This window comes from Odocoileus virginianus, chromosome 29 (genome assembly GCF_023699985.2).
Source record: "Odocoileus virginianus isolate 20LAN1187 ecotype Illinois chromosome 29, Ovbor_1.2, whole genome shotgun sequence".
Lineage (NCBI taxonomy): Eukaryota > Metazoa > Chordata > Mammalia > Artiodactyla > Cervidae > Odocoileus > Odocoileus virginianus.
Window position 1 is genome coordinate 27079905 of NC_069702.1, and position 27042 is coordinate 27106946.

The 27042-nt window shown below is 40.4% G+C and overlaps 1 protein-coding gene across 1 annotated transcript in view; it reads left to right on the forward strand.

Annotated features, from left to right (window-relative positions):
• The first annotated feature begins 260 nt into the window (after positions 1-260).
• Positions 261-27042, forward strand: part of RASSF6 (Ras association domain family member 6) — a 62799-nt gene continuing 36017 nt past the window's right edge. The window contains exons 1-2 of the mRNA XM_020885327.2: positions 261-471; positions 12803-12901. Coding sequence (XP_020740986.2) covers positions 12846-12901 — 56 coding nt within the window. The 5' untranslated portion in view covers positions 261-471; positions 12803-12845. The remainder of the gene's footprint in view (positions 472-12802; positions 12902-27042) is intronic.

The window sequence follows — 27042 nt, forward strand, 5'->3', positions numbered from 1 at the left end:
CTACAGGCCAGAGAGGAGAGTAACCAGAACGCGTCCAACTCAGAGGGTAAAGCCTCAACCAGTTCACTTGTCAATTCACCTGTCCTCAAGGTGTGTGGCAGGACACAAAGGCGTGTCCCGTCAGCTGCTGGGGAGAAAGTCAACTCCCAACATGCACTGAGGCGCAGGGAGGGGCTCGGCCTCCTAACCCTTCCCGGCGGCGGCGACCGGGAGCAGTCAGCCACACCGTCGGCAGCGCCCTGCCAGGCGCAGAGGGGCCCTGCCGCCCTGCTCCCGCACCCGGCTCCGACCTCGCCTCCACCTCCGGGACCGGTGAGCGAGCGCTGCCTCTCCGGCGATGATCAGAGTTTGTGGCTGAGCGCGGGAACAAGCTCTCCGGGGCAGGTTCGGCTCCACCACGAACAAACTCTCCGGGGCAGGTTCGGCTCCACCAGGAAGGGGAAAAGTCTCCTCCTATGCACACCGTAGCAGGTGAAAAATGGGAGTAGGGGGTGAAAAAAGCGCTCTAATCCACTCCCTGAGGTCAAGTTAAGGGCAAGTTGTTAGAAAGCAAAATCCATAGGCAGCCAGGTTTGAAGGTGTGCGTGTATCAGAGCCGCCTGAAACCCGGACATACTTTTCCTTTTGATATTTACAGAACACCCCTTCCTGATCAAGGTAAGCATTGGAGGGAGACGGGGCGGGGGACAGGGAAGGGCTGGAAGCTAAGTGTGGCCGCCAATCTCCCCTCACTTTTTAATAGGGAGTGAGCTCATGGTCTTTACCTGAAATTGTGATTTTTGCCAGGAAAAGATACTAGACTCTTGCAGGACTTAATGCTTCCTCTGAGTATCCTTAGGTTTGCAATGTTGCATTCAACCAGCGGACTCAGAAGGTCTTTTTAATTGAGGGTTCAGCTAAAGTTTTATTATTTTCCACAAATCAGAAGAGACTTCTCTCCTACAAAAAAAAAAAAAAAAGTTAAAAAGGATTTCTGATACAATTTAGGACTGCACCAAACTTTGAAAGAATAATCTTAATTAAATAGGAGTTCATGAGTTAAGGATCCAATTCTGAAGCAGGAGAGCTTTAGGTTCAAATCTTGCCTTTGTCACTTACTGGTTTGTCCCTTACTTAGCAAATGACTTAACTTAGTCAAGCCTCAATTCATCATCTATAAAATAGGCATCATAAGAGGATGTTCCAATAGGGCTTTGGTGGGAATTAAACACTGGGCAAGTCTTCAAAAATAGCTATAAATAATTAGCACTAAGAAATTAACAGCTCTGCCAAAATGTCCATTCAAGCAGTGTGAGCTGAGCTGGTGAGACCAGACAGTATAAAAGGGTACTGGAGTTGCTTTCCAGTGAGTGAGTCCAGGATATGTGAGCAGATGGCAAGTAGGCAAAGAATTACCTCTGAGAAACAATGAAGTTATCTGGCTTCTTGCCACTTTTCAAATTGAGGTTGTGGTGGCCAGTTCAAACTTTTTGCTATGCTCAGTCATTTTTATTTTGAAGAAGTCATACTTCTGTTAATCTGTTATTTCTGACTGGAGAAGGGAATGGCCACCACGCCAGTATTCTTGCCTGGAGAATTCCATGGACAGAGGAACCTAGTGGGCTATACAGTTCACGGGGTTGCAAAAAGTCAGACGTGACTGAGTGACTAACGATATTAGAAACTATAATTTTTAATAAGAGAGAAACACTCAATCCTATGTTGTGGAACCCATCAATTTTGAGGTTTATTTATGAAAGAGACTGCCCCTGAATAACGTTGATAAAATTAGACCATATACTCCATGTTCTTATATTGTAGCACATATTGTATTGTTCACAGTAAAGTGACAAAGACTTTTATTTCTGTATAGACAGGAAGCATGAAACATAAAAAATTGATGCCTATGTTTTGTTGGTCTTTACCACCTAAACTTAAATTACAAGGAAGTGAACTTACTTTATGAATTTTTATTTAAAGGGTATTTTTGTTATTAATAATATTGCTGATAGGTTTATTAATGTGGATAACTTTGAGGTAGGAATAAACTTAGTAGGCGTGACTAACAAAGCAATTCTATTGGTAACATTTTAGCTTTACTTTATTAATATAAAACATTTAAATATTTTGCAATTGATCTTAGGTTAGTATTATCATTGTTTTAATAAATTCTGCCCTCAAATTGCAGAGTTGAAAATCTTCACTGTATTTTTTTTTTTCTTGAGAGAGGAAAGTAACTTTTTTATCCAGTTTTATTGAGATATAATTGACATTTAGCACTGTATGAGTTTAAGTTGTACACACAGTAATTTAACTTATATATTCATGAAATGCTCCATCATCTCGCATAGATGTAAAATTAAAGAAATAGAAGGAAACTTTTTACTTGTGATGAGAACTCTTAAGATTTACTCTTTTAACAACTTTCGTATAGCTCAGTTGGTAAAGAATGCCACAATGCAGGAGACCTCAGTTTGACTTCTGGGTAGGGAAGATCCCCTGGAGAAGGGAAATGCTACCCACTCCAGTATTTGGCCTAGAGAATTCCACGGTCTCTATAGTTCGCACAGAGTCGGACACGACTGAGTGACTTTCACTGTCGTATACAACATGCTTATTTACTTTATTCGTGGCTCTGATGGGTCTTTATTGCTATGTGGGCTTTTCTCTAGTAGCGGCAAGCAGAGCCTACTCTCTGGTTGTGTGCACAAGCTTCTCATTGTGGTAGCTTGTCTCGTTGCGATCCCAAGCTCTAGAGCACAGGCTCAATAGTTGTGGGCTTATTTCTTCAGAGGAATGTGGGATCTTCCTGGATCAGGGATCAAACCCATAACTCCTGAGTTGGCAGGTGGATTCTTTACCACTAAGCCACCAGGGAAGCCCTATCAGCATTGATTAAATCTATGATGTTGCATATTACATCCCTAGTACTAAATTTATCTTATAATTGCAAGTTTTACCTTTTGATACTTTTATATGATTCCCTTCTGCCCCCTCCCCTTTATAATTGGATATTGACTGGACAATTGGAAATAGAATTCTAAATCTAACTAAACTGAACTGTACCACATTACTGTCATCTGAGGTGTGATTGCATTTAGTGTAGTTTAACTAAAAACTTGCAAAATAATGCAATCTATTTAGAAAAAATTATAGTATCAGTGTTCACTAAACATTTTTCAAAACAGAAATATGCCTTTATGCTAAATAAACATTTTTAGAATTTAAATAAGTCATTTGACTTTTAATTTCATAATAGGCATATATCTAAATAACAAACAGTAGCCCCAACTAAAACAAATCTATTAACCATATTTTAGATTAATTTATTTAGCCACATAAACAGGTATAAATCTTCCTAAAGTTTATTTTAGTATATAAATGTATTTCTACTATTTCTAATGTCTATAAAATTTTGTGATAAACTATAAAATGTTTTGGTCAATCAGAAGAGAGAAATAACCAGCAGTGATTAAAACAAATTAACTTTTCTGATTACATTTAAAATAATATAACATGTGTATAATATATATGTAGCATGTAATTTAAGGTTTCATATTTGATACTTGTTTTAAATAAGAGGTATCCTATATTCATTGAAATAGAAATCTAATGCTGTCAATTTACTTATGCAGATTCTTTGATCACAAGGCAGACAGGGAATTTAAGATTGTTAGAGATCCATAGGCTTTATATAAAAGTTTAGATTTTTAAAAACAAGTCAAGTAAAGGTCAGTTGAAAGTACAACCACTGGAAAAGAACTTCTTTTGAATGCTCTCCTTCTCACTAAAGTCTGGACTTAGAGAAGATTGGGATCTGTTGCAAAACTTAGTCTTTTAAAGACTATCAGGTATAGTGATTTCATCATTTCATAACATCATCTCAAGTACCAAATGAACCAGTACTACTGCCTTCAGTAGCTGAGCATGAAGGGGTCTCTTTCTTAAGGGATGAGGGTGTTATCTTAGGAGCGGAGGTGGTTGAAGGACATCTCCATCATCCTCCCAGAGTCTTGTAAACGGAGCTCAAGAGGAAAAAGGGATCATTCTTTTGCAGCCAAATAATGAGCAGGGAAAATGAGCCATGGCCCCTGTAAAGTCGACCTTAGAATTTCCTCTTGGAAACCTAGATGAAGCAGAGAATCTGGAGCTGGGTCATGGCAGTGATTCCAGAAGGTGTTGTGGGCAGACTGAGTAGCTCCCTCCCAGACTAAGCAGTGGCAAGGTACTTTAAATCCTGAAGTGGCTTCAAACTAGTTCACCTCTCCTTCTGCTCCTGCTTTGCTCACCTCCCCAAGGGCACTCTGGGGAGAGTGGAGCAGCCAGGGTTAGCACCGTGTAAACGTACAGTCGCATACTAATGGCTTGGCACTTCAAATCAGATTCCACTGGGACTGATGGTGATGGGATAGTCACATAAAAATCTGGTTGCTTGATCCACTTTCTGTTTAGTCCTGTCTTAAAGACTATAACACATTTTTACTTGTATCTCAAAACAAACATTCCCTAACTGCAATCAATATCACCTGATAAAGTGATAATATTTATAGTCTAATACTGAACTTTTACCATCACTGCAAATGAAGCACATTCCTTAGAAAACTTATGGTGCCAAGTATTTCCCAGAACCCATATTTTTCTTGACTTTTTTCTGTTTTCTAAGAATTGAATAACAGAATTACAGATGTTTTGTTTCCTTGAAGTGATTCAATTGTATATGGCTCTGCTCTTCTGTACTATAAGGTTCCAGATCAGAGCTTAGAGAAAACAGCTTTATTTTAGAGCTAAATACATATTTGTAACTTTCCATTGTTTCTTCAGGCCAAAATAATGTTTAAAACAAAATCCTCCATGTGTACAGCCTTTAATATAATTTTACTTCAAAACTGAAATACACACTTCCTATTCTAATGTGAAACTCTCTAGTCTTTTTTTTTTTTTTTTTTTTTAGCAATTTTTATAATGTGTGTTCTGGAGTAAAAAATGGCAACCAGCTCCAGTATTCTTGCCTGGAAAATTCCATGAACAGAGCAGCCGGGGAGGCTATAGTCCATGGGGTCACAAAGAGCTGGACACTACTAAGCATGCAGGCATGAATATGGTGTGTGTTATGTAAGATATGCTTCTCATATATGATTTAGAAAATATATATGAAATCATAAAGGAAATAATTATCATTCATAATTTCACAGCTTTCAGTTTTACTGTTAATGTTTTTGTACATCTCTCCATATACTGAATGACTTCTCAGGTGGCTCAGTGGTAAAGAATCCACCTGCAATGCCAGAGACGCAAGTTTGGTCCCTGGGTCAGGAAGATCCCCTGGAGAAGGGAATGGCAACACATTCCAGTATTCTTGCCTGGGAAGTCCCATGGACAGAGGAACCTGGCAGGCTACAGTCCATGGGGTTGCAAAGAGTCTGACACAACTTAGCAACTGAGCACACATCACATACTGAACATAGAGATCTTCATTTCTTTATATTAATGTATGTTTTCTCTACATACTTGCATATATACATTCACTCTAGGAGTCAAAAAATAAAATAAGCCATCGTCCTGTTCCAAAGGAAATTAAGTAAAATAAAATGTGATTAGGGAGATAAAGTGAAAGTAATTAGAAAGCCTCAGATGTTTTGCTGTGAAAGTTCAAAGGAGAAATTCTCTTTGGCTGGAGGACCCGGGGAGTTAACACACGTATTTTTCTAGCTCATTGTAAAATTATGACTGCTCTGACATTTCCTGCACCCAGTGGCCTCAGGAATCAAGGGCTGCAGATATAGATACAAATATAGGCCATGCTTCCTGGCTTAGCACGATAGCAGGCACAGAGAAGGAACTCATGAAATATTTGCTGATATACAGAGGAGCGAACCAAGTTTTCCACTTTTAAACAAGTAACCATTTAATTAATCCATGCTTGAACCTGGGAAGGTACTTTAAATGACTTGTCCTTTTGAGTTTTATTTGGGCTTCACCTCACATCCTTTGGCCTCATTCTGGTAACTGACCAGTCCAGGCAAGTCCACATCTATGCAAGATGCAGAGCGGGAAGAGGTAAACTACTTCAGATGCTCCCATCCTCAGCATTGCCCATATGCGGGTGCTGACTTATCCTGCTTTCTCAGGGTCCTCATCCCTACTGCCTGCTCAGACTGGTTCTGTCTTGCTGATCTTCTCTCTTCCCTGGTGTGCCTCCAAGGTCTATTTTAGCCTTGACTGACCTAGTACTTCCAGGACTGTTTATTTCTCCAAGATTTAATTACTTGCCTATTTAATTCTATATTGAGCTGTACTCTATGTGGACAAAATTTTAAAATAGATAGCCAAACATTGAATAAGTGATCTTATTTCCTACACAGTCAAAGTCAATAAGCTCTGGCCCCAGGATGGGAGAGCCTGTAAGATTATCTCTCCCAGTAAAACACTTAGATTTTTAACAACTACCTTCCTCCTCAAGTCATAGTTTGTGCTTAGTTGCGCAGTTGTATCAGCTCTTTCCGACCCCATGGACTGCAGCACACCAGACTACTCTGCCCATGGGGATTCTCCAGGCAAGAACACTAGAGTGGGTTGTCCTGCCCTCCTCGAGGGGATATTCCCAATCCAGTGTTCGAAACCAGGTCTCCCTCATTGCAGGCAGATCCTTTACTGTCTGGGCCACCAGGAAAGTCCAAAGTCATAGTTTATGTTCTACCAAAATAATTGTGAGCATTCAAAGTTAAGACCCTTAGGCTTCTAGACCTGTAATTTTTCTTTTTTTTCATAAATCTTTCTGCTGATTTAATCATAATCTCTGGTTATCCTCCTCTTAAGCCTTTTGAGGAAATTAGCTCAGACCCTTAAAACTACCAAGTTTTTGTAATTTAGAGGATATTCACAAGGGCACTACCAGATTTTAATTTATGGTACATCATGGCTAATGGGAATAGAAAGGGGAAACTGTTTGAATTCACAAATCTATTTCTCACTTTAGCAATTAATAATAAGCTGGGACTTTTACCAAATCACCTTTTTACCTTTCAAGTATTTCAATTGTTTGAGTATTTTGCTTAGCCCACTTTTGGATTCAGTCAATATTATTTCCTATTCAGTTAGCTTATAATGCTTATCAAGAAAAATGTTACCCCGTTTTCATTTTCTTTCACAAATTTCATTCAACTGTCCTTCTTTCTAAGGTCAGGATAATGAAAGGACTTTTGAATTCCTTTTTGTTTGTTTTGAAATTGAATTACGTCTTCTGAAGCTAGCTACAATTTGCTTCAGCATAGGTCATGAGTGACAATATAATTACATCGCAATTGTTTGCTATCTTTAATGATACTTTACCTAATGTTTTTATGAATGCAAAGAGTGGGGACCAATCAGGAAGCCACTGCAATGATTCTTCAGCCCATCATTGTCAATTTGCCTTTGTACTTCAGTTCAGAATATTGCCCACTTCCAGTCCTACCTAAAAGAAAAGAAAAGTTTTATTAGTAGTGGTCAATCCTTTGGATCACAGGTACAGCTTGACATTTAGTCAGTCACTCAATAAATATTATCTAAATTCTTTTTACGTTCTAGGCAAAATTCTGAGACGTGGATGTGCATGAGTAAGCAAACAAATAAACAAAACCCATATCCTAAAAAGTTCATGTTGTAGTTGGGAAGACAGTCAATGTAACTAAATAAAATCCTTTCAGATACTGATGCATTACCTAGATGAAAATATGATAATTGGATTACCTGGAAGAAGGTATCAATAGAAAAGAGAGGATGGCTGAGGACAGACTATAGAACAATGATCTGAATAATATGATAATGACTGAAAGTTGCTTAGAGAGTCTCTGACAGAGACCAGCATGATGGGAGAGTCTGAGGTAAAGAACTCCAGGGAAGAAGAGCAGCAAGTTCAAATCCCTGAGGCAGGAATGAGCTAAGGGAGTGATTAAAAACCAGAAAGAAGGCCAGTGTAGATGAAATGTAATCAACGAGAGAAGTAATAAACAGAATGAATACTGAATTGATTGGCAGGACCTTGGGCGTCATCATAAGGAGTTTCTATTTTACTCTAGCTCATTCTTGGAAGTCTTTATAAGGTTTTAATCATGAAATGACAAGATCTGATTTGCTCTTGAAAATTATCATCTTGGATGCCATGTGGAGAATGGAATATGGATCATGATGTGGGTTCAGGGAAACCAGTGTGAAGGCTGATGCAATAATCCAGGAAGAAGATGGTGGTGGGTTGGCTCAGAGTGGTTGCCCTGGAAGTGGAAGCTGTTGAGTTACCAGTTGGAGGTACCAATAGGACTTACTTTTGGATTGGAATCTGGTTATGAAGAGGAAAAAGTAAAACTTGTAGTTTGGGTGCCCTTAGGGTGGGTGGGAAAGGATTGTGGAGGAGGGAATTCTGGAGTATGGGAGAAAGTCCGTGGTTCTGGCTTGGCCATGTTGGCCTTGAGATGCCTTGGAGGGACATCCAACTAGAGATTAATTTAGGTAGTAAGATAAGTCTGGAGTCGGCAGAGAGGCTGGGCCAGAGCTGGATTAGGTTACCTGGAAGAAAGTGTAGAGAGGAAAGGGTGGTCAAGGCCAGGCTATTAGAACAAGCCAGGGTTTTGTGATCATATAAAGGAGGACCCAGCAGAGGAGACTAAATAACTGAGACATGTGGGAGAGCCAGGAACTAAAGTAAGCTTGTGGTAGGTGCTTTGTCTCAGAGTCTCCAAAAACAGTGTTTCAAAAGGAGGGAACGACCAACATTGTCAATTGCTACCGAAAGGCAGAGAAAATGAACCTCTTGGCAATGGAATGTGAAAGGAGAGCTATAGAAGAAGTAAAAGTATAGAAGTAAAAGAATACATGCTCAATAATGGTAAATAATTTGGATCCAGGAAGGAGAAGGTAGTGTTTGACTACTGGGAGGGGTGGCAAGTTGGTGGGGGGGGGGGGGGGGGAGGTGGGATCTCACTAGGAAGCCCCAATTACTCTTTTTTGTGGATGATATAATGACAAAATCTAGGGGCAAAACTCAGGTTTTAGAAGCAAGAGCAAAGGCTATACAACTTATCAGCCCAGACCAAATTTTGTGACTAACTGGGATTTGTTGAGCTCATGGAGCATGCTGTGTTTCTGTCCCAAGGCAGCCTAAAATGCCCTTGTAGCTTCTGACCTACACAGTTAATTTGCCAGGTTGGCTAAGGTTCTGTCTCTTTCAGCACGAGTCCTCCATGAAACCCCCTTCCAATGATGTGCTATGAAAGAGGGTGATGTTTCCAACTAGAGGAGCACCAGTCACAGGAGGACACAATTAGAAATGAGATAAGGTATAAAACGATCATGGCAATACCAGTGGGAATCAGAGAGTGACATCACAGCAGTGTAGAAAACAGGCCATGGGGACACTGATATGGTTCCTTCTGAGCAGGGACAAGAAGGAAGTAGAGATCTGAATCTGCAGAGATGAGGGTAAGGGGAATGGTGAGAAGAGATTGGGTGACACGTGACTCTGTTAGGCTACAAAGCCTGGTGTTAAAGAAAGTTTCAGTGTTGAGTTTGGAAAGGTAGGTTTCGGTGGAAATACAGAAAGCCTGAAAGTCAGGTTATGGGACCTGAGCTGTATTTGCAAAGAATGAGATCTCAGGAATATCTGATAGCAAGATGATGTGATGATCAAAATGGCAAAAGCATAAAGGGAAACTAGTCAAGCATTCAGCTTAGAGACCATTATAATATGCCTGGTGGGACATGTTCATAGCTTTCCAATAGATTATATAATTTCAAAGTAACAATGTGTTCTAAGGGAAAATATGGATCAGGGATGGATTCTATGAAATCTCTTTTCTTCTTTTCCTTTTTTTTTTTTGGTTTGTTTTTGACTGTAGTGTATGTGTTAGTCGCTCAGTGGTGTCCAACTCTTTGTGACTCCATGGACTGTAGCCCACCAGGCTCCTCTGTCCATGGAATTCTCCTGGCAAGAATATTGGAGTGGGTTGTCATTCCCTTCTCCAGGGGATCTTCCCGACCCTGGGTTCGAACCCGGGTCTCCTGCATTGCAGGTGGATTCTTTACCATCTGAGCCACCAGGGAAGCTATTATCTTGGAAAAAGAAAACATGAAATGTCTTCCACACACTTTACCCCAGCCAGAATGACCTACTTTAGAATCACCTCTCCTTCTTTTTTAAAATTTAAGAAAAAAATGGAATTTTTCTCTCCAGCCTTTTTATTCTGGCTATAGCCCCTTTTCTTATGTAGGCTTGAAGCAATGGTAATTAAATATTCAATTTCTGCAAAAGGGAATGACTAGAAAATAGTATATTGGAGAAGGAAATGGCAACCCACTCCAGTGTTCTTGCCTGGGGAATCCCAGGGACGGGGAAGCCTGGTGGGCTGCCGTCTATGGGGTCGCACAGAGTCGGACACGACTGAAGTGACTTAGCAGCAGCAGCAGCAGACAATATTACACAAAATCTCTGGTCACACCCTAATGCCATTTATATGAAGACATAAAGGAGGTTATTATTCATATCTGACCACAGTTTCCAGCGCCTGAAGGAAATTTGAAGGATGTTATGTCACACTTAACTAACCCCACGGGTCAGAGCTTGATTTTGGCTGCCTGGCAACTTGAAACTGTGTTGGTGGAATGGGACAGGTTTCAGTCAGTTTGAATTCAATTGCTGGAATGAAAGGAATATGTTCTCTTGCACAATCATATCAAAGAGAATTCTTTCTAGAAATACTCCAAAAACAGACTTACCATACTAGCTGACCCTTCTCTACCTTGGGCCAGTTTTTGTAGTTTCTCAGTTTATATAGTTTTCATAGCTTCATAGTTTTCAGTTTGCAGACCTCCAGACATTGCTCTAGAATTTCTTCTCTACTTTAACTAGCTTGTGTTCTTAGGTTGACCCCCAAATTTCAATGATTGCAAAATGCCTCTTTTTGGATCAGATAAGCCTTTGGGAATTTAATATCTTTTTAAAGAAAATAACACTTGGCTGCTATATAAACAGAACTTTAAAACTAGATCGATGTTTTCACAAGTCTCTAGAAATTTTACTTTAAAGTAGAACAACAAGATATTTGATTTTTTTTTTAATATTTGGAAATTTTACTACAAAATCTAAAACCAAGAAGACGTCTGAAATATTATTTGAACCAGGCAGAATTCCTCAAGAAGCTTCTCTTTTTGTTCTTTTTATACTTCTCAATAAAGCATAAGCTCTGCATCAGGAAACAGCTGCTTCAAACACCCTGAGCCCACTTGTGCATTTATGAAGAGATGGAGCAGGAGGATGGCTTTTAAATCACTGAAACCTAGTAGCGTCAGAACTGTGGATAAATTGAAAAAATGAAGAAAATGCTTCTCATGTATTCCAAATCAACTACTAAAAATTCAGAGTAGGGTTCCTGACAATGGGAGTTATGTCAAATTTAGACATACTGATGGGTACATTCATTACTGGGATCATAGCTAAGTACAGCCATCAACTGGAAAGTGACTGTCAGCACAACTTTGATCCAGGATCTCACTTACACATTTGCAAATCATCAGCATTTACCATGGACCCACATTGTAGTTTGTATGGCCCTTTGATGTCCAGCCCCCTGTTCCACCTTTCTCTCTTCCCATTTCTCCGTCACACAGTTAGTTTCTCAAATTGATCTCCAAAGGGAGATCTGTATGTCAAGCTAAGTGTTTTTGGCTCATCTACTGTTTCCTCATAAGCCCTCTTTATCATCTTTCTTTAGTGGGTCAAAATAAAATTATATATTCCTCTTCCTTCACTGGTTACACTGGTAGCTCAGCTGGTAAAGAATCCACCTGCAATGTGGGAGACCTGGGTTCAATCCCTGGGTCGGGAAGATCCCCTGGAGAAGGGAAAGGCTACCCACTCCAGTATTCTAACCTAGAGAATTCCATGGACTGTATGGTCCGTGGGGTCACAAAGAGTCAGACACAACTGAGTGACTTTCACTTCACTTCACTTCCTTTACTAATATTTTCCATAGAGTAAATGAGGAATACATAATTTTCAATTTAAAATAAGAAATGGTTATCAAAAGAGGATAAAAATGGATTTTTTTTGTCAAAAGCACATACTGAGTAATAAGAATGGAATGAAACACCTAAATATCTTAAAGCTTATATGGAGGGGTAGAGAGGAATGGAAGGGACAGAAAAAACATGTTATCACTTGTCTCCAAAACAAGTTATTCTGTGAAAAGTGGGTTTACAGGATGCTATTTAATGCCCACTCAAAGTGAGTTGTAGTTAAAACTCTGAACTCTAAGTTTATTTTCTTAAAATTGAAGATTTTGGAGAACGTTTTACTTATCCTCAACATTAATTCCCTTAGATGTAGGAAAAAGAGAGCTTTGAAAAAAATCTTAAAATGGACAAATTTGTAGGAAATCAACAATATTGAATCCATATAACCTTTTTGCAAACTTCAAAAACAATATTGGTGAAAAGGAAAAATAGGAAACAAACATATTCAGACCTTGCTTCAAATGATTTGTTCCACTACTTACTGTCTGAAATGGACATAATAATGCCCCTAACTTGGTAGGAAGGCCTGAGGAGTAAATGAGATACTACCTATCAAATGCTCACATACAGAGTGTGAGATTCAAAGCAGGCACATGGTAAAAAGTCTCTTTACTTCCCTCTCCAATCTAACCTTCATGCCCACATACACAAAACACTACTTAAAAACTGCCCCAGAATATTTTTACACACTAAGGGTACAACAAACAATTTCAATGTAAGCTAGAGACTAATTTATGAATGTATCCAGGAACATACCATTAATACTATTCTGATGTTTTAGGGTAGCCCCAGATGATCTCAGAAAGGGGCAGAAGAAGACTGTGATGGCTCACCAGTCCTCCTCTTGGATCTTTATCAATGAAAGGACATTCATTACTGGGTAACTATACACCTATAGCTATATGCCTTATATATTATTTTGGTCATCAGTCATTTGTGGGTTATACCTTATGTTTATTATGCATTTTGTCATTCTAACCGTCATTTGAAAACTTCAACTGTACTGAAAAAAACTGGAAAATGACATCATTACATTTTCTAACTATTCTCATTTTCCTATAAAAAGAACCCAGTGATATATATATTATAAAAATTATGTGAGGGCTTTGTAAAATATTTCAGAACATATGAGATAAACAGTGTCTAAATTTGGTTTTCCACAGGAATTATAATAAAATCTAAATGTATTTCAATAAAAAAGCATGACATATGAGCCACAAGATCAATGATACAAATCATCAGTTGAGACTTTGAATAACAAATTAAGACTGCGAAGCCATAGCCTATCATGGAACAATCACTCTATTTCATAAGTAGTGGTCTAATTTCACCAAAAGCTAAATTTCTATGTTAATAGTTGGCACAGTTCTCAGGAGCAGCATTCAGTAAAAGATCTAGGACTCATCATAAATGATGTATCAAAGAATTAGCCCACAGGCCTGAACCAGACTTTCCTGTCCTATCCTGTCCTTCCCTTCCTTGCTCTTTAGGACACAATTCATTTTTTACTGTTTCTCTCTTGATGTTAGGTTATGTAATAGACAACCAGTAGCTGTAGTTATTTTCTTATACACAGCAAGTAGTGTATATCATGTTAGTTTAGGTATAATAGAGCAGGGATTTGAAAACTTTAAGAGTAAAGATAAAAATGAACCTGGCTGAACTAAAGCAGAAGCTGAATAAGAGAAAGACACAAAGGTAAGGAAAAAAAAAAATGGCCCTGAAACGTGACTCATGTCTTACAGGAAAGAGAAACAAAGCCAAATAAATAAAGGATCAAGTAGTATAAATGGTGCAGGACTGCACAATGGGAAAGCAAAGAGAACAGATATGGTCAAAATGGAATCAAAGCCACAGGTGGAGGATGAGCAAGAAATGTGCGAAATGGGAAGAAGGCAGAACGCAAAAGATAGAGAATTCACTCATTTATTCCTCAGATACTAGTTAACTGCTCCCTGTGGACAGGCACTCTTGTGGACCCTGAGAGTTCAGGGATGAATGAAATAAACCCTTACCCTCATGGGCGTGCTGTCTGTCAGTCATGTCCAACTCTTTGCAACCCCATGGACTATAGCCCACCGAGCTCCTCCATCCACAGGACTCACCAGGCAAGAATACTGGAGTGGGGTGCAATTCCTCCTCCAGGGGATCTTCCCAACCCAGCAGTCAAACCTGCATCTCCTGCAGTGTCAGCTAGTCAGTCAGTTTTGTTGCTCAGTCATGTCTGACTCTTTTTGACCCCGTGGACTGCAGCATGCCAGGCCTCCCTGTCCATCACCAACTACTGGAGCTTACTCAAACTCATGTCCATCGAGTCAGTGATGCCATCCAACCATCTCATCTGTCATCCTCTTCTCCTCCTGCCTTCAATCTTTCCCAGCATCAGGGTCCTTTCCAATGAGTCAGCTCTGTGCATCAGGTGGCCAAAGTTTTGGAGTTTCAGCTTCAGCAACAGTCCTTCCAATGAATATTCAGGACTGATTTCCTTTAGGATTGACTGGTTGGATCTGCTTGCAGTCCAAGGGACTCTCAAGAGTCTTCTCCAACACCATAGTTCAAAAGCATCAGTTCTTTGTTGCTCAGCTTTCTTTATAGTCCAACTCACACATCTATACATGGCTACTGGAAAAACCATAGCTTTGACTAGATGGACCTTTGTTGGAAAAGTAAAATCTCTGCTTTTATTAATGTCTCAGCATATTAATGCTATCTAGGTTAGTCATCGCTTTTCTTCCAAGGAACAAGGGTCTTTAATTTCACAGCTGCAGTCACGATCTGCAGTGATTTTGGAGGCCAAGAAAATAAGGTCTATCACTGTTTCCACTGTTTCCCCATCTATTTGCCATGAAGTGATGGGACAGGATGCCATGGTCTTAGTTTTCTGAATGTTGAGCTTTAAGCCAATCTTTTCACTCTCTTTCACTTTCATCAAGAGGCTCTTTATTTCTTCTTCGCTTTCTGCCATAAGGGTGGTGTGGTGTCATCTGCATATCTGAGGTTATTGATATTTTTCCTGGCAATCTTGATTCCAGCTTGTGCTTCTTCCAGCCCAGCATTTCTCATGATGTACTCTGCGTATAAGTTAAATAAGCAGGGTGACAACATACAGCCTTGACGTACTCCTTTCCCTATTTGGAACCAGTCTGTTGTTCCATGTCTGATTATAACTGTTGCTTCCTGACCTGCATACAGATTTCTCAGGAGGCAGGTCAGGTGGTTGGGTATTCCCATCTCTTTAAGAATTTTCCACAGTTTGTTGTGATCCACGCAGTCAAACGCTTTGGCATAGTCAGTAAAGCAGAAATAAATGTTCTTCTGGAACTCTCTTGCTTTTTCTATGATCCAATGTATGTTGGCAATTTGATCTCTGGTTCCTCTGCCTTTTCTAAATCCACCTTAAACATCTACAAGTTCATGGTTCACATACTGTTGAAGCCTGGCTTGGAGAATTTTGAGCATTACTTTATTAGTGTGTGAGATGAGTGCAATTGTGCGGTAGTTTGAGCATTCCCTGGCATTGCCTTTCTTTGGGATTGGAATGAATATTGACTTTTTCCAGTCCTGTGGCCACTGCTGAGTTTTCCAAATTGTTGGCATAATTGAGTGCAGCACTTTCACAGCCTCATCTTTTAGGATTTGAAATAGCTCAGCTGGAATTCTATCACCTCCACTACCTTTGTTCACAGTAATGCTTCCTAAGGCCCACATTACTTCACATTCCAGGATGTCTGGCTCTAGGTGAGTGATCACACCATCGTGATTATCTGGGTCATGAAGATCTACTTTGTAAACTTCTTCTGTGTATTCTTGCCACCTCTTCTTAATATCTTCTGCTTCTGTTAGGTCCATACCATTTCTGTCCACTATTGAGCCCATCTTCGTGTCAGTGTTCCCTTGGTATCTCTAATTTTCTTGAAGAGATCTCTAGTCTTTCCCATCTATTGTTTTCCTCTACTTCTTTGCACTGATCACTGAGGATGGCTTTCTTATCTCTCCTTGCTATTCTTTGGTGGTTTTTTTGTTTGTTTTTTGTTTTTTTCATTTATTTTTTTTAGTTGAAGGCTAATTACTTCACAGCATTGGAGTGGGTTTTGTCATACATTGGCTGACATGGATCAGCCATGGACTTACATGTATTCCCCATCCCGATCCCCCCTCCCACCTCCCTCTCCACCCGATTCCTGTGGGTCTTCCCAGTGTACTAGGTCTGCATTCAAATGGGTATATCTTTCCTTTTCTCCTTTGCCTTTAGCTTCTCTTCTTTTCATAGCTCTTTGTAAGGCCTCTTCAGACAACCATTTTGCCTTTTTGCATTTCTTTTTCTTGGGGATGGTCTTAATCCCTGCCTCCTATACAATGTCACAAACCTCCGTCCATAGTTCTTCAGGCACTCTGTCTATCAGATCTAATCCCTTGAATCTATTTCTCACTTCCACTGTATAATTGTAAGGAATTTGATTTAGGTCATACCAAATGGTCTAGTGGTTTTCCCCACTTTCTTCAACTTCAGTCTGAATTTGGCAATAAGGAGTTCATGATCTGAGCCATAGTCAGCTCCTGGTCTTGTTTTTGCTGGCTGTTTAGAGCTTCTCCATCTTTGACTGCAAAGAACATAATCAATACGATTTCAGTGTCAACCATCTGGTGATGTCCACATGTAGAGTCTAATCTTGTGTTGTTAGAAGAGAGTGTTTGCTATGATGAGTGCATTCTCTTGGTAAAACTCTGTTAGCCTTTGCCCTGCTTCATTCTGTAATCCAAGGCCAAATTTGCCTTTTACTCCAGGTATCTCTTGACTTCCTACTTTTGCATTCCAGTCCCCTGTAATGAAAAAGACATCTTTTTTGGGTGTTAGTTCTAGAAGGTCTTGTGGGTCTTCATAGAACAGTTCAACTTCAGCTTCTTCAGCTTCTTTACTGGTTGGTCCATAGACTTAGATTACTGTGATATTGAATTGTTTGCCTTGAAAACGAACAGAGATCATTCTGTTGTTTTTGAGATTGCATCCAAGTACTTCATTTTGGACTCCTTTGTTGACTATGCTGGCTACTCTATTTCTTCTAAAGCATTCTTGTCCACAGTAGTAGATATAATGGTCATCTGAGTTAAATTCACCCATTCCAGTCCATTTTAGTTCACTGATTCCTAAAATGTCGATATTCACTCTTGCCATCTCCTGTTTGGCCACTTCCAATTTGCTTTGATTCATGGACCTAATATTCCAGGTTCCTATGCAATATTGCTCTTTACAGCATTGGACTTTTCTTCCCTCACTAGTCACATTCACAACTGGGTGTTGTTTTTGCTTTGGCTCCTTCTGTTCATTCTTTCTGGAGTTATTTCTCTGCTGATTTCCAGTAGCATATTGGGAACCTACCAACCTAGGGAGTTCATCTTTCTGTTTCCTATCTTTTTGCCTTTTCATTCTGTTCATGGGGTTCTGAAGGCAAGAATATTGAAGTGGTTTGCCATTCCAGTCTCCGGTGGACCACATTTTGTCAGAACTCTCCGCTGTGACCCATTCATCTTGGGTGGCCTTACACAGCATGGCTCATAGTTTCAGTGAGTTAGACAAGGCTGTGGTCCATGTGATCAGATTGGTTAGTTTTCTGTGATTGCAGTGTCAGGAAGGTTCTTTACTGCTTGCACCACCTGGGAAGCCCCTACCCTCATGGGGCTGCCTCCTAAAAAAAGGAAATAGTATGTAGGATAAGTATTAAACAACATGCACTATCAGATGCTGAAAGATATGAAGAATAAAAATAAAGCTGGAAATGGAGTAATGATCACTGGGGGTGGAGATCAGTGAGTTATAATTTCATATACAAATGCCAGGAAAGGCCTCAGGGAAGAGGTAGCCTTGGGAGAAAAGCCTGAAGGAGGTGAGTGAATAAGCTGTGTTGGTATCTAGCTGGGAGGCTTCCAGGAAAGGGGATGCTAAATTCACAGCCCTGAGGCAGTTACATGCCTATAAGAGTGGAGGAAGCCAGTGTGGAAAATGAAATAGGAAGACAGTAGGGGAAGGTGACGTCAGAGATACAATGGGGCCAGAATATATAGGGCCTCATAAGCCATTGAGACTTTGTCTTTCCCACTTAAAAGATGAGAAACCATTGAAGAATATTGAGTACATGAGTTTCTGGATCAGTCTGGTTGCTCTGTTGAGGACAGACCAAAGAGGAGACTAGAATAGGAGCAGAGAAACTATTGAGAAACTTGGAGTCCAGAGTAGAGATGATGGTGGCTTAGACCAAAGTGACAGTGGCAGAGATGGGGGAAAAAAACAGTCAGATTCTAGGTATATTTTGAAGGGAAGGACAACAGGAAATCCTGAAGGATTAGATGTGGGGTATGAGAATAATTAAGGATGATACCAAGGATTGGGTCTAGAAGGATGGAATAGAACACTTTCTGACATTATAAAGACTACAGGAGGACCATGTTTGGGGTAGAAGATCAGGAGTTCAGTCCTAAACATGTTACTTTTGAGAATTACTAATATCACCAACGGAATGAGTATGAACAGAGAAGATTCAAGGTCCAAGAGTAGAAAAGAACGAAATGAAGTAGGAAAAGTAGAAAACAAGAAGGCAAGGCGTGGGATGAAAAGTGGGCAGAAGGAACGTGGGCACAGGATGGAGAGGAGGAACAGTGATATAGTGGATATGTATATAAAGCACCACTTTGGGATGTCAACATAGCTAACATTTTGATGGAGACACAAGAAGGAAGTTGAGGAAATGGGAAATTGAAATGAAAGACAAATTAATCTTTAAAATAAGTGCAGATGACTGATCATGAAACTGAGAGAAGGTAACATCTGTATAAAACCAAAGGTGAGAGAGACAGAAAGATCTTAGAGAGAAGTAAGATGGACATTGTTAAAAGTACCTGAAAGATGATAGTCTGGGGAGAGAAAAGGGTGATAAAAGGATGTGAGTGATCTGCAGGAGAAGCAGGAAGCAAATGAGATTCAAGACAGAGAGATGATGGAGAAGATGGGAGATGCTGTGAATAAAATGGAAGAAGAAGAGGGTGGGCAGAACAGGGTAAGAGCCCCTGACAGCCCCAAGAAAGCCCCCCTACAACATGTGCCTCTTCCCCGCAAAATTACAGAAGCAACAAAGGTGTCTCCAAAGACATAGCCCTGGTCTACACCACTGTTTCTTTGTGCATAGATGCCTTCCATGCAGCGTAAGTTTAACAAACCAGGAAAACACATTTACCACACCAGGAGAGAAGTTTCAAGAAGAAACGTTACACAGCATAAGAGGAACAATGTACAAACCCATGTATGTATTTTCCTGTTATTCAACTCTGCCTAACTCAGCTTACTCTGTGAAATACTGATTCTTACCCCCCAATCAAGTCAGTTCAGTTCACTTCAGTTCAGTCGCTCAGTTGTGTCTGACTCTCTGCGACCCCATGAATCGCAGCGCACCAGGCCTCCCTGTCCATCACCAACTCCCGGAGTTTACTCAAACTCATGCCCTTCGAGTCGGTGATGCCATCCAGCCATCTCATCCTCTGTCGCCCCCTTCTCCTCCTGCCCCCAATCCCTCCCAGCATCAGGGTCTTTTCCAATGAGTCAACTCTTCCCATCAGGTGGCCAAAGTACTGGAGTTTCAGCTTCAGCATCAGTCCTTCCAATGAACACCCAGGACTGATCTCCTTTAGGATGGACTGGTTGGATCTCCTTGCAGTCCAAGGGACTCTCAAGAGTCTTCTCCAACACCATAGTTCAAAGGCATCCAATCAAGTCAGGGCATTACTAAACCACACCTGGGGCCACCTCTCAGTCTGAAACTACAACAATTTTCTTTTCATTTTCTTCAGCTATACATATGCTCTTCAACTCCTGAATTCCCAAGGAAGCAAGGTCCTTTCTCACTCACAGCTTTAGATTTACCCTTGTTGTTTAGTTGCTAACTCATCTGACTCTTTTGTGACCCCATGAACTGTAGCCCACCAGGCTCCTTTGTCCATGGAATTTCCCAGGCAAGAATACTAGGATGGGTTGCCATTTCCTTCTCCAGGGGATCTTCCTGACCCAGGGATCGAACCCACATCTCCTGCATTGCAGGTGGATACTTCACCGCTGTGTCACTAGGGAAGCCCAGAACCCTTATCATAAGATTAAAATGCTCTCTAAACAGGCACCACCCAACCCAAATAGCAATCCAAAGTCCCCTTCTGCATTCACTGGCATCTCTTTGAACTTGGACCTCTCTTCCTCTACAAAACCTCAAGACAAATGTCACAGAGAAGCCCCAGTGCCCTCCCTAACTCATGTCTGCTCCAAGGGTCAGTCCTGTTCTTCCCAGTCCTGCTATTTGAACACATGTGTTTCTCTTTATTCTCAGCCTGAATCATCTGTTTCTCTAGAACAGCTTCCTTCCACCTTCATGAAACTGTTCTGTTTTAAACTGATGGATGTCAATCTCATTTGTATCTTAATGATAACTTCTCCTCCTGGACATCATGTTCCTTTTATTCATCTGTCTAATCACAGTATGAATATCAAGAATTTCACTGAAATTAACACCTATTCCTTACCCTGGTGGTCACCAGGTCAACTTTTGGTTCCTTTATAATATTTAGTTTCCCAGTCTCAGTTCCTTACTTTTTTCATGAAATCCTCCCTGAACTGCATTAAGACTTTAATTAGCCTATTAATTACTTGTATATTTGTTCTTTTAAAATATTTCCTGATTATGGAAGTATGATTATTTTATAAATTATTGTTTTTATATATTTATTTCATAAACTGAGAAAATATAGAAACATATAGACTTAAAGGATAGAAATTATCTATAATTTTACTACTCAAAAAAAAGTAGTTTAATTTTGTCATGTTCCTCATCTGCTAAGGATTCTATTTTATACAGTTGAGATTATACTGTATCTTGTTTTACACACCTGGCATTATCAATATTTCCCCATACAATTAAAATAATCTTCCTGAAGATGATTTTAATGACATTAAATCACTCAACAGCATATAATATGTCGTAATACAATCATTCCTTTAATTTTGACCCTCAAGATGGCTCCAATATTTTGAATACACTAGGACTAGTTTACACAGAAGTAGAACTACTGAATCAAAGTATACAAGTAAATCTAGTATTATTGTTACAGATTAGCTTTCTAAAAATGCTTGATGAGCCTTTTCTCCTACCAACAACTTAAGGCTTCCTGGCTTGTCTCATAATAGATGCTTGGTTTCCCAGTATCCTTTGAAGGTAAGACCTAGTATCTTTTGCATCCTCTTTCCCAAGGTGGAATACTTAAGTGACTTTCATGAGATGATCTAGGTTAAAGATAAATAATTGGTTTTTATTTAAACACTTATGGAAAATATTAGAAAAATATAATTAGCACATGATGTCTTTGATTCCACAAACATTATTTCTCAGGACAAATAAAAGCTTATTTAAAGGAAGAATCAACTAAGCAACTTAGTTGAGTGTCAGTCACTCACAACCACAGAGTTCTAACAGTAAAAAATACCTATCCTGAAGCACATGCTTTCAGAACACTCTCACTTTATAATGTATTAAATTTTTAAATTTTATTCTTCAAATAAGACTGAAAATTTAAGAGGAAAGGGTGGTCCTTCATATATAATTCTGAAAATATGAACTCAATATTTAACACATGATTGTTGAGTAAATATGTAAAAAAAAGTCAACTAGAAAAATATTAAGTGACCACAGATGATACCTGGGAGTTGGTCAAACTCATAAAAGCAGTGCATGAGTAGTTATTTTGAACAGCACCACCGTAGCCCTCAGCCAGAATGGAGCAATCACTTTCCCACAAAAGTAGCCTTAAAGTCAGCATTTTGTAATTTTTTTAATCTCTGGGAATACTTTTACAAATACATTCTGATAGTTAGGACTATAAGAGAAAAAGAAAACTAACTGTATTTGAGACCTTATATGCACTCCCATTTTATAACTGGCCTATAAGCAAGTATGGGCTTCTTATTGTGGCTGAGTGGTAAAGAATCCCCCTAGTAATGTAGGAGACACAGAGACTCAGGTTTGATCCCTGGGTCAGGCAGATCCCCTGGAGTGGGAAATGGCAACCTGCTCCCGTATTATTGCCCTGGAAAATTCCATGGGCAGAGGAGCCTGGTGAGCTACGATCCAGGGGGTTGCAAAAAGTCGGACACGACTGAGCGACTAAGCACAAGTCATGATGAAATATGTCACAATGAAACCACATATTTGGGGGCGGATATTTCTGAAGAAGTGTCTGGATTTCCAGTGACCCTTATTTTGCATCATATTTGAAATTGACTAAATTAGAGACTTGCAGTTTATCTTCTATAGGCTAGAGCCCCTTTCAGGCCCTAGTATCCGTGTATCATTGGCATTCTAGATGGTAAAGTAACATGGCCTTTACACAAATGCCAGATGAGAAAATAGTGTTTCTTAAAATGTAGTCATGGGGGAAAAAAAAAATGTAGTCATGGGCCCCCTGCCTCCTGATTAAGATATTTGTTAACAGTGCAAATGCTGTGGTTCACCCCAGTGTTAATCAGGTGACTTTGATGCGGTACTAAAGTCTAGAAACTACTGCTCAGAAGAGGAAAGGATTAAAGTTTGGGAATTTCTGGCCGCCTGAAATAAATTTCTGGAATTCAGGAAAATCTTTACAAAATAGTCACCAGAAATTATAGTGATACGACTGATTACCTACAACAACCAACTTGTCATCAATCTGACAAACACCTCCTTTCATTTATTCACTTAAGTAGTTTTTCAGCTCCCACTCTGCAACAGGCATTGTTCTGGCAAACAAGGCAGGGATCACCAACTTATTAAGGGATGTTTATTTTCATGCAGAGAAATACATGAAAATGATGAAGACTAATAGGAAAAAAAAAGTCCTTCATGAAAATCTTGCTTTCAGCAGATTTCATGAGAACTATACATGATCTGTGAAATAGGAGGTCTTGATTTAATAGCACAGTAAGCAGTATAACATTTACGTCTTAGTACTGGATAAGAATTCTCTGAGTTTGGAAACTTCCCTGAGTGAAGGGCGTTGGCAGAAGTTAACTTCATGCTCAAGTAACTAAGGTTCCAGTTGGTATTTCCTTGCCTGGGGTCATCGCTGCTCTGTTGTTTTACCTGGTAAATATTCTAAGTGAGCTGAGTCATTAAAAAAAAAAAAAAAATGTGGTTCCATATGGTTGTTTTCAAAGTGCTTTCACTTCAGGTCCTAGGCTGAAATCTGGGCATTTTAGGGGTGAGTAAATGCCTATCCTCTATTTTAAAAAAATGTTCAAAAAAAAAAAAAAAAAAATGTTCAAATCCAGTTTTAGGATATAGATCAGATTTTACCCTCAGAACTTGCTGGATTTTTTTCCCCTCCTACTTAGGAGCCTAATACAAACCCTTGCAGGCTGCTGCTCTTCCAAAAGCAGTCACAAGGCATGTGTGCATTCCTGTCCTTACCAACTAACTTTAATTAGCATGATGTAATAAATTTTAGCAGAAAGTACATCATTTCAAAGAGTTTCTTTTTCCAAGGGTGTTGGCCGGCACTGTTTGCTGAAACAAAGGAACCAGCCACCTACGCCTCTGATCACAGGTTCAGCACAAAGGGCTGGTGTTCCTGAGGCTGCCTCCTACCTGGCCAGCAGAGTCAGAGGGCCATGTTTGCCCAGGTCTCATGGCCAAAGTCTTCTCTGGATCAAAGGAGCTGGAACAAACACTGCGAGCCCCAGCGTGCCCTGTGCTAGGTGTTAAAAGAGTGGGCACCGTTGGACTTTCGTCTTTAAGAAAGCAGAGGAGAGCCCTCCCTGACACATTCTTATAGGAGCGAGGACTTTAAAAGGAGCCAAGAAAAAAGTTTGAAACATAGGTAGGATCATTTCCTTTAAAACTGAAGAATATTTTTTCTGTGTGGGAGTTTTCTTTTTCTTTTTTTTTTTAAATTTATGTAAAAAATTTCCATTATTCATGTTTGGCGGCCTAGTAAAAATACATTTTTATTAAGAGAAATTGGATATCACAGTTTCATAAAAAGGTCAATAATGGCACTCCCAGACATGTGGAAATGGTCATTCAGCTTTATATCAGATATTTTTCAATGAGTATATATTGTTAACAGTCATTGAGCATACCAAGACAATTGTTATTCGCAATAACATTTATCTGCTCCACATTTTACTATCTGATCACTTTGGCTCATTAAAAAGCAAGATCATCTGTCTGCCCAGCACACACTGAATATGCTTCAATAGACAGTCTGATGAAGTCAGAATTCAAAGACTCTAAAAATAGATGACACAGAGTTGACTTGAATTTCTGGTCATGTGAGCTATGCTGGAAAAAGATCATTCCTCTCTAGGGTTTCCCCAGTTGTCCAGTGGTTAAGAATCTGCCTTGCAATGCACAGGACACCAGTTTGATCCCTTGTCCAGGAAGTTCCCACATGCCACGACTTCTGAGGCTGCGTTCTGGAGCCCAAGAGCCACATTCCTGAGCCCACATGCAATGAGAAGCCCCCATATTGCAACTAGAGAAAAGGCCCCCAGAGCTGCAGCCACTACTGAAGCCCAAGTGCCCTAGGCCCATGCTCTACAAGAGAGGCCTCCACAGTGAGAAGCCTGTGCACTGCGACTAGGGGGTAGCCCCCACTCTCCGCAACTGGAGAAAATCCTGTGAGCAGCAACGAAGACCCAGTGCAGCCAGAAATTAATTAATTAGTTAGTTAATGTAAAAAATTGTTCCTCTTTAAAAGCTGGTCAGGATTCAGTTTTCCATATTTTATTCCCTAAGCAAATAATTACTAAGAGCACACCATGAGTCAGATACTGTACTAGAAGCTTAGAAGCTGGGGTAGCAATTCTGAATGAAAAAGACCAGAGCCCTGCTTTCATGGAGGTTGTAGTCTGAAGCCACAAATCTCCAATTTTTGAGCCTTCATCAGAGTTACTGGAGAGCTTGGTAAGATAAAGATTGTTGGGCCTCATTCCCAGTGTCCCTAATTCAGGAGGTCTGGGGTGTCTCAGGGGTTAGGAATCTACCTGCCAATGCAGAAGATGCAGGAGACGTAGGTTCGATCCCTGGGTCAGGAAGATCCCCTGGAGGAGGAAATGACAACCCGCTTCAGTACTCTTGCCTGGAAAATCCCATGGACAGAGGAACCTGACAGGTTATAGTCCATGGGGTCGCCAAGTCACACATGACTAAGCACACACGCGTGAGCATTTGCACATATGACAAGTGCCCGGGTGGTACAGATGTCACTGCTCTCAGAATCAGTGAGAACCACAGCTCTAGAAGCCTGATTCAGAAGCCAAAGAACCCTTATACTCCAAAAGAACAAGGATCTAGTATAAACAGGGAAGCCTAGAGATCTGAAGGAGGATCAAGATAACAAGTTTAAGGAAGTCAGTGGGAGACCATTCCTGATACAGGAGGCCAGCCCAATATCCTCAAGCCCAGAGACAGCACAGAGTTCCAGCAAGTCAGAGTTCCCGAGTGGTTGAGGTGCAGAACCCAAGGAAAAGCATCTCTGCCAAAGAGGCTAAAGAGGAAGAGAGACCCAAGTAGGACTTCACCTGCTGTGATAAGGATTTGAGGTTTTTATACCAAGAGCAGTGGAGAGATATTTAAGGGTGCTCGTCAGAGCAGATGATTCGCTTATGTGTGTTCTACATAATCTGGATAGAATGTGGGAGTAGATGGAAGATGCCCAGAATAGAAGCAAGGAGGTTGCTTAATATATATATATTTTTTCCAGTATAAGGAGAATCTGTGGTCATAGTCGTGGTGGCATTATCGAAGAGCTGTCAGAGCCTGTGGCTCAGGAGAGTCCCATCTCAGTCTCTAGTCCATGCTCACGTAGGTGGCCCCAAGGATCACTGACCACTTGCTGTGTTTCAGACACTCTAGTGACAGTCTTGATGATCCAAGTGGCTGAAAGACACATCAGTGAAAATAATTGAAAGTCTTCATTAGCTGAATAGATAGATTATTTCTCCATCTCAAGGGAACAGGGACATCAGACTGTGAAGTCAAGGTAGTGATCGTTGTGTGTGTGATCAGTCATGTCCAACTCTTTGCGACCCCATGGACTATGGTCTGCCAGGCTCCCCTGTCCATGAGCTATTTCAGATAAGAATTCTGGAGTGGGTTGCCATTTCCTCCTCCAGGGGATCTTCCCAACCCAGGGATCAAACCTGCATCTCCCGCATTGGAAGGCAGATTCTTTACCACTGAGCAACCTGGGAAGCCCAATAAGTACAAAATTCCCCTGCTGTTCATACACAAAGGGTGTCCTTTTACAGTCAGCCTGCAGCTGCTCCAATCATGACGGGTATTGTGTGGCACGCTTGTGTTTACTTTTTAACTGGCTCTTAAAAAAAAAAATCGATGGGGCATGTATTAGAAAGACTTGAAAGTTTAAATCATGGAAAAATGAGAAGGAAGATCTGAACAGAAACCAGATACCAACCTCACCATTTCATTCCCTCATCGCTACATCCAGCCCCACAGCAAGTCCCATCAGCTCCACATCCGATATCCAACCACCTCTCACCATCCAGTCCAAGCGATCACTATCTCCTGCTAGAACAACTACAACAGCCTCCTAATCAGGCTGCCAGCTACCATTTCCGGGGCCTGCAAGCCATTCTCCCAGCAGCCAGAAGGTCTCTTTACAGAGAAGTCACAGCATCCTGCTTGAACCCTTCAAAGTTTCCTATCACAGACTCCCTGTCATAAGGAGTCTCTAAGGCCCCATGCAGTCTGGCCTGAAGAACATTTACAAGCTCATCTTCAGCCACTATCCCTTTGTGTGTCTCCTTCAAATATGCCAAGTTTAGTCCTGCACACGGGATATGGCAGTGGCATCTCTTGCTTTGTACCCTCTCCTTGACTCTTCACATGGCTGACTTCTTCCTACTATTCAGGTGTCAGTTAAGTATTTCAGGCCTTCTGATCGCCTTTTCTAAAATACCAACTTTCAGGTGCTGCATCACAGAATGATATTTTA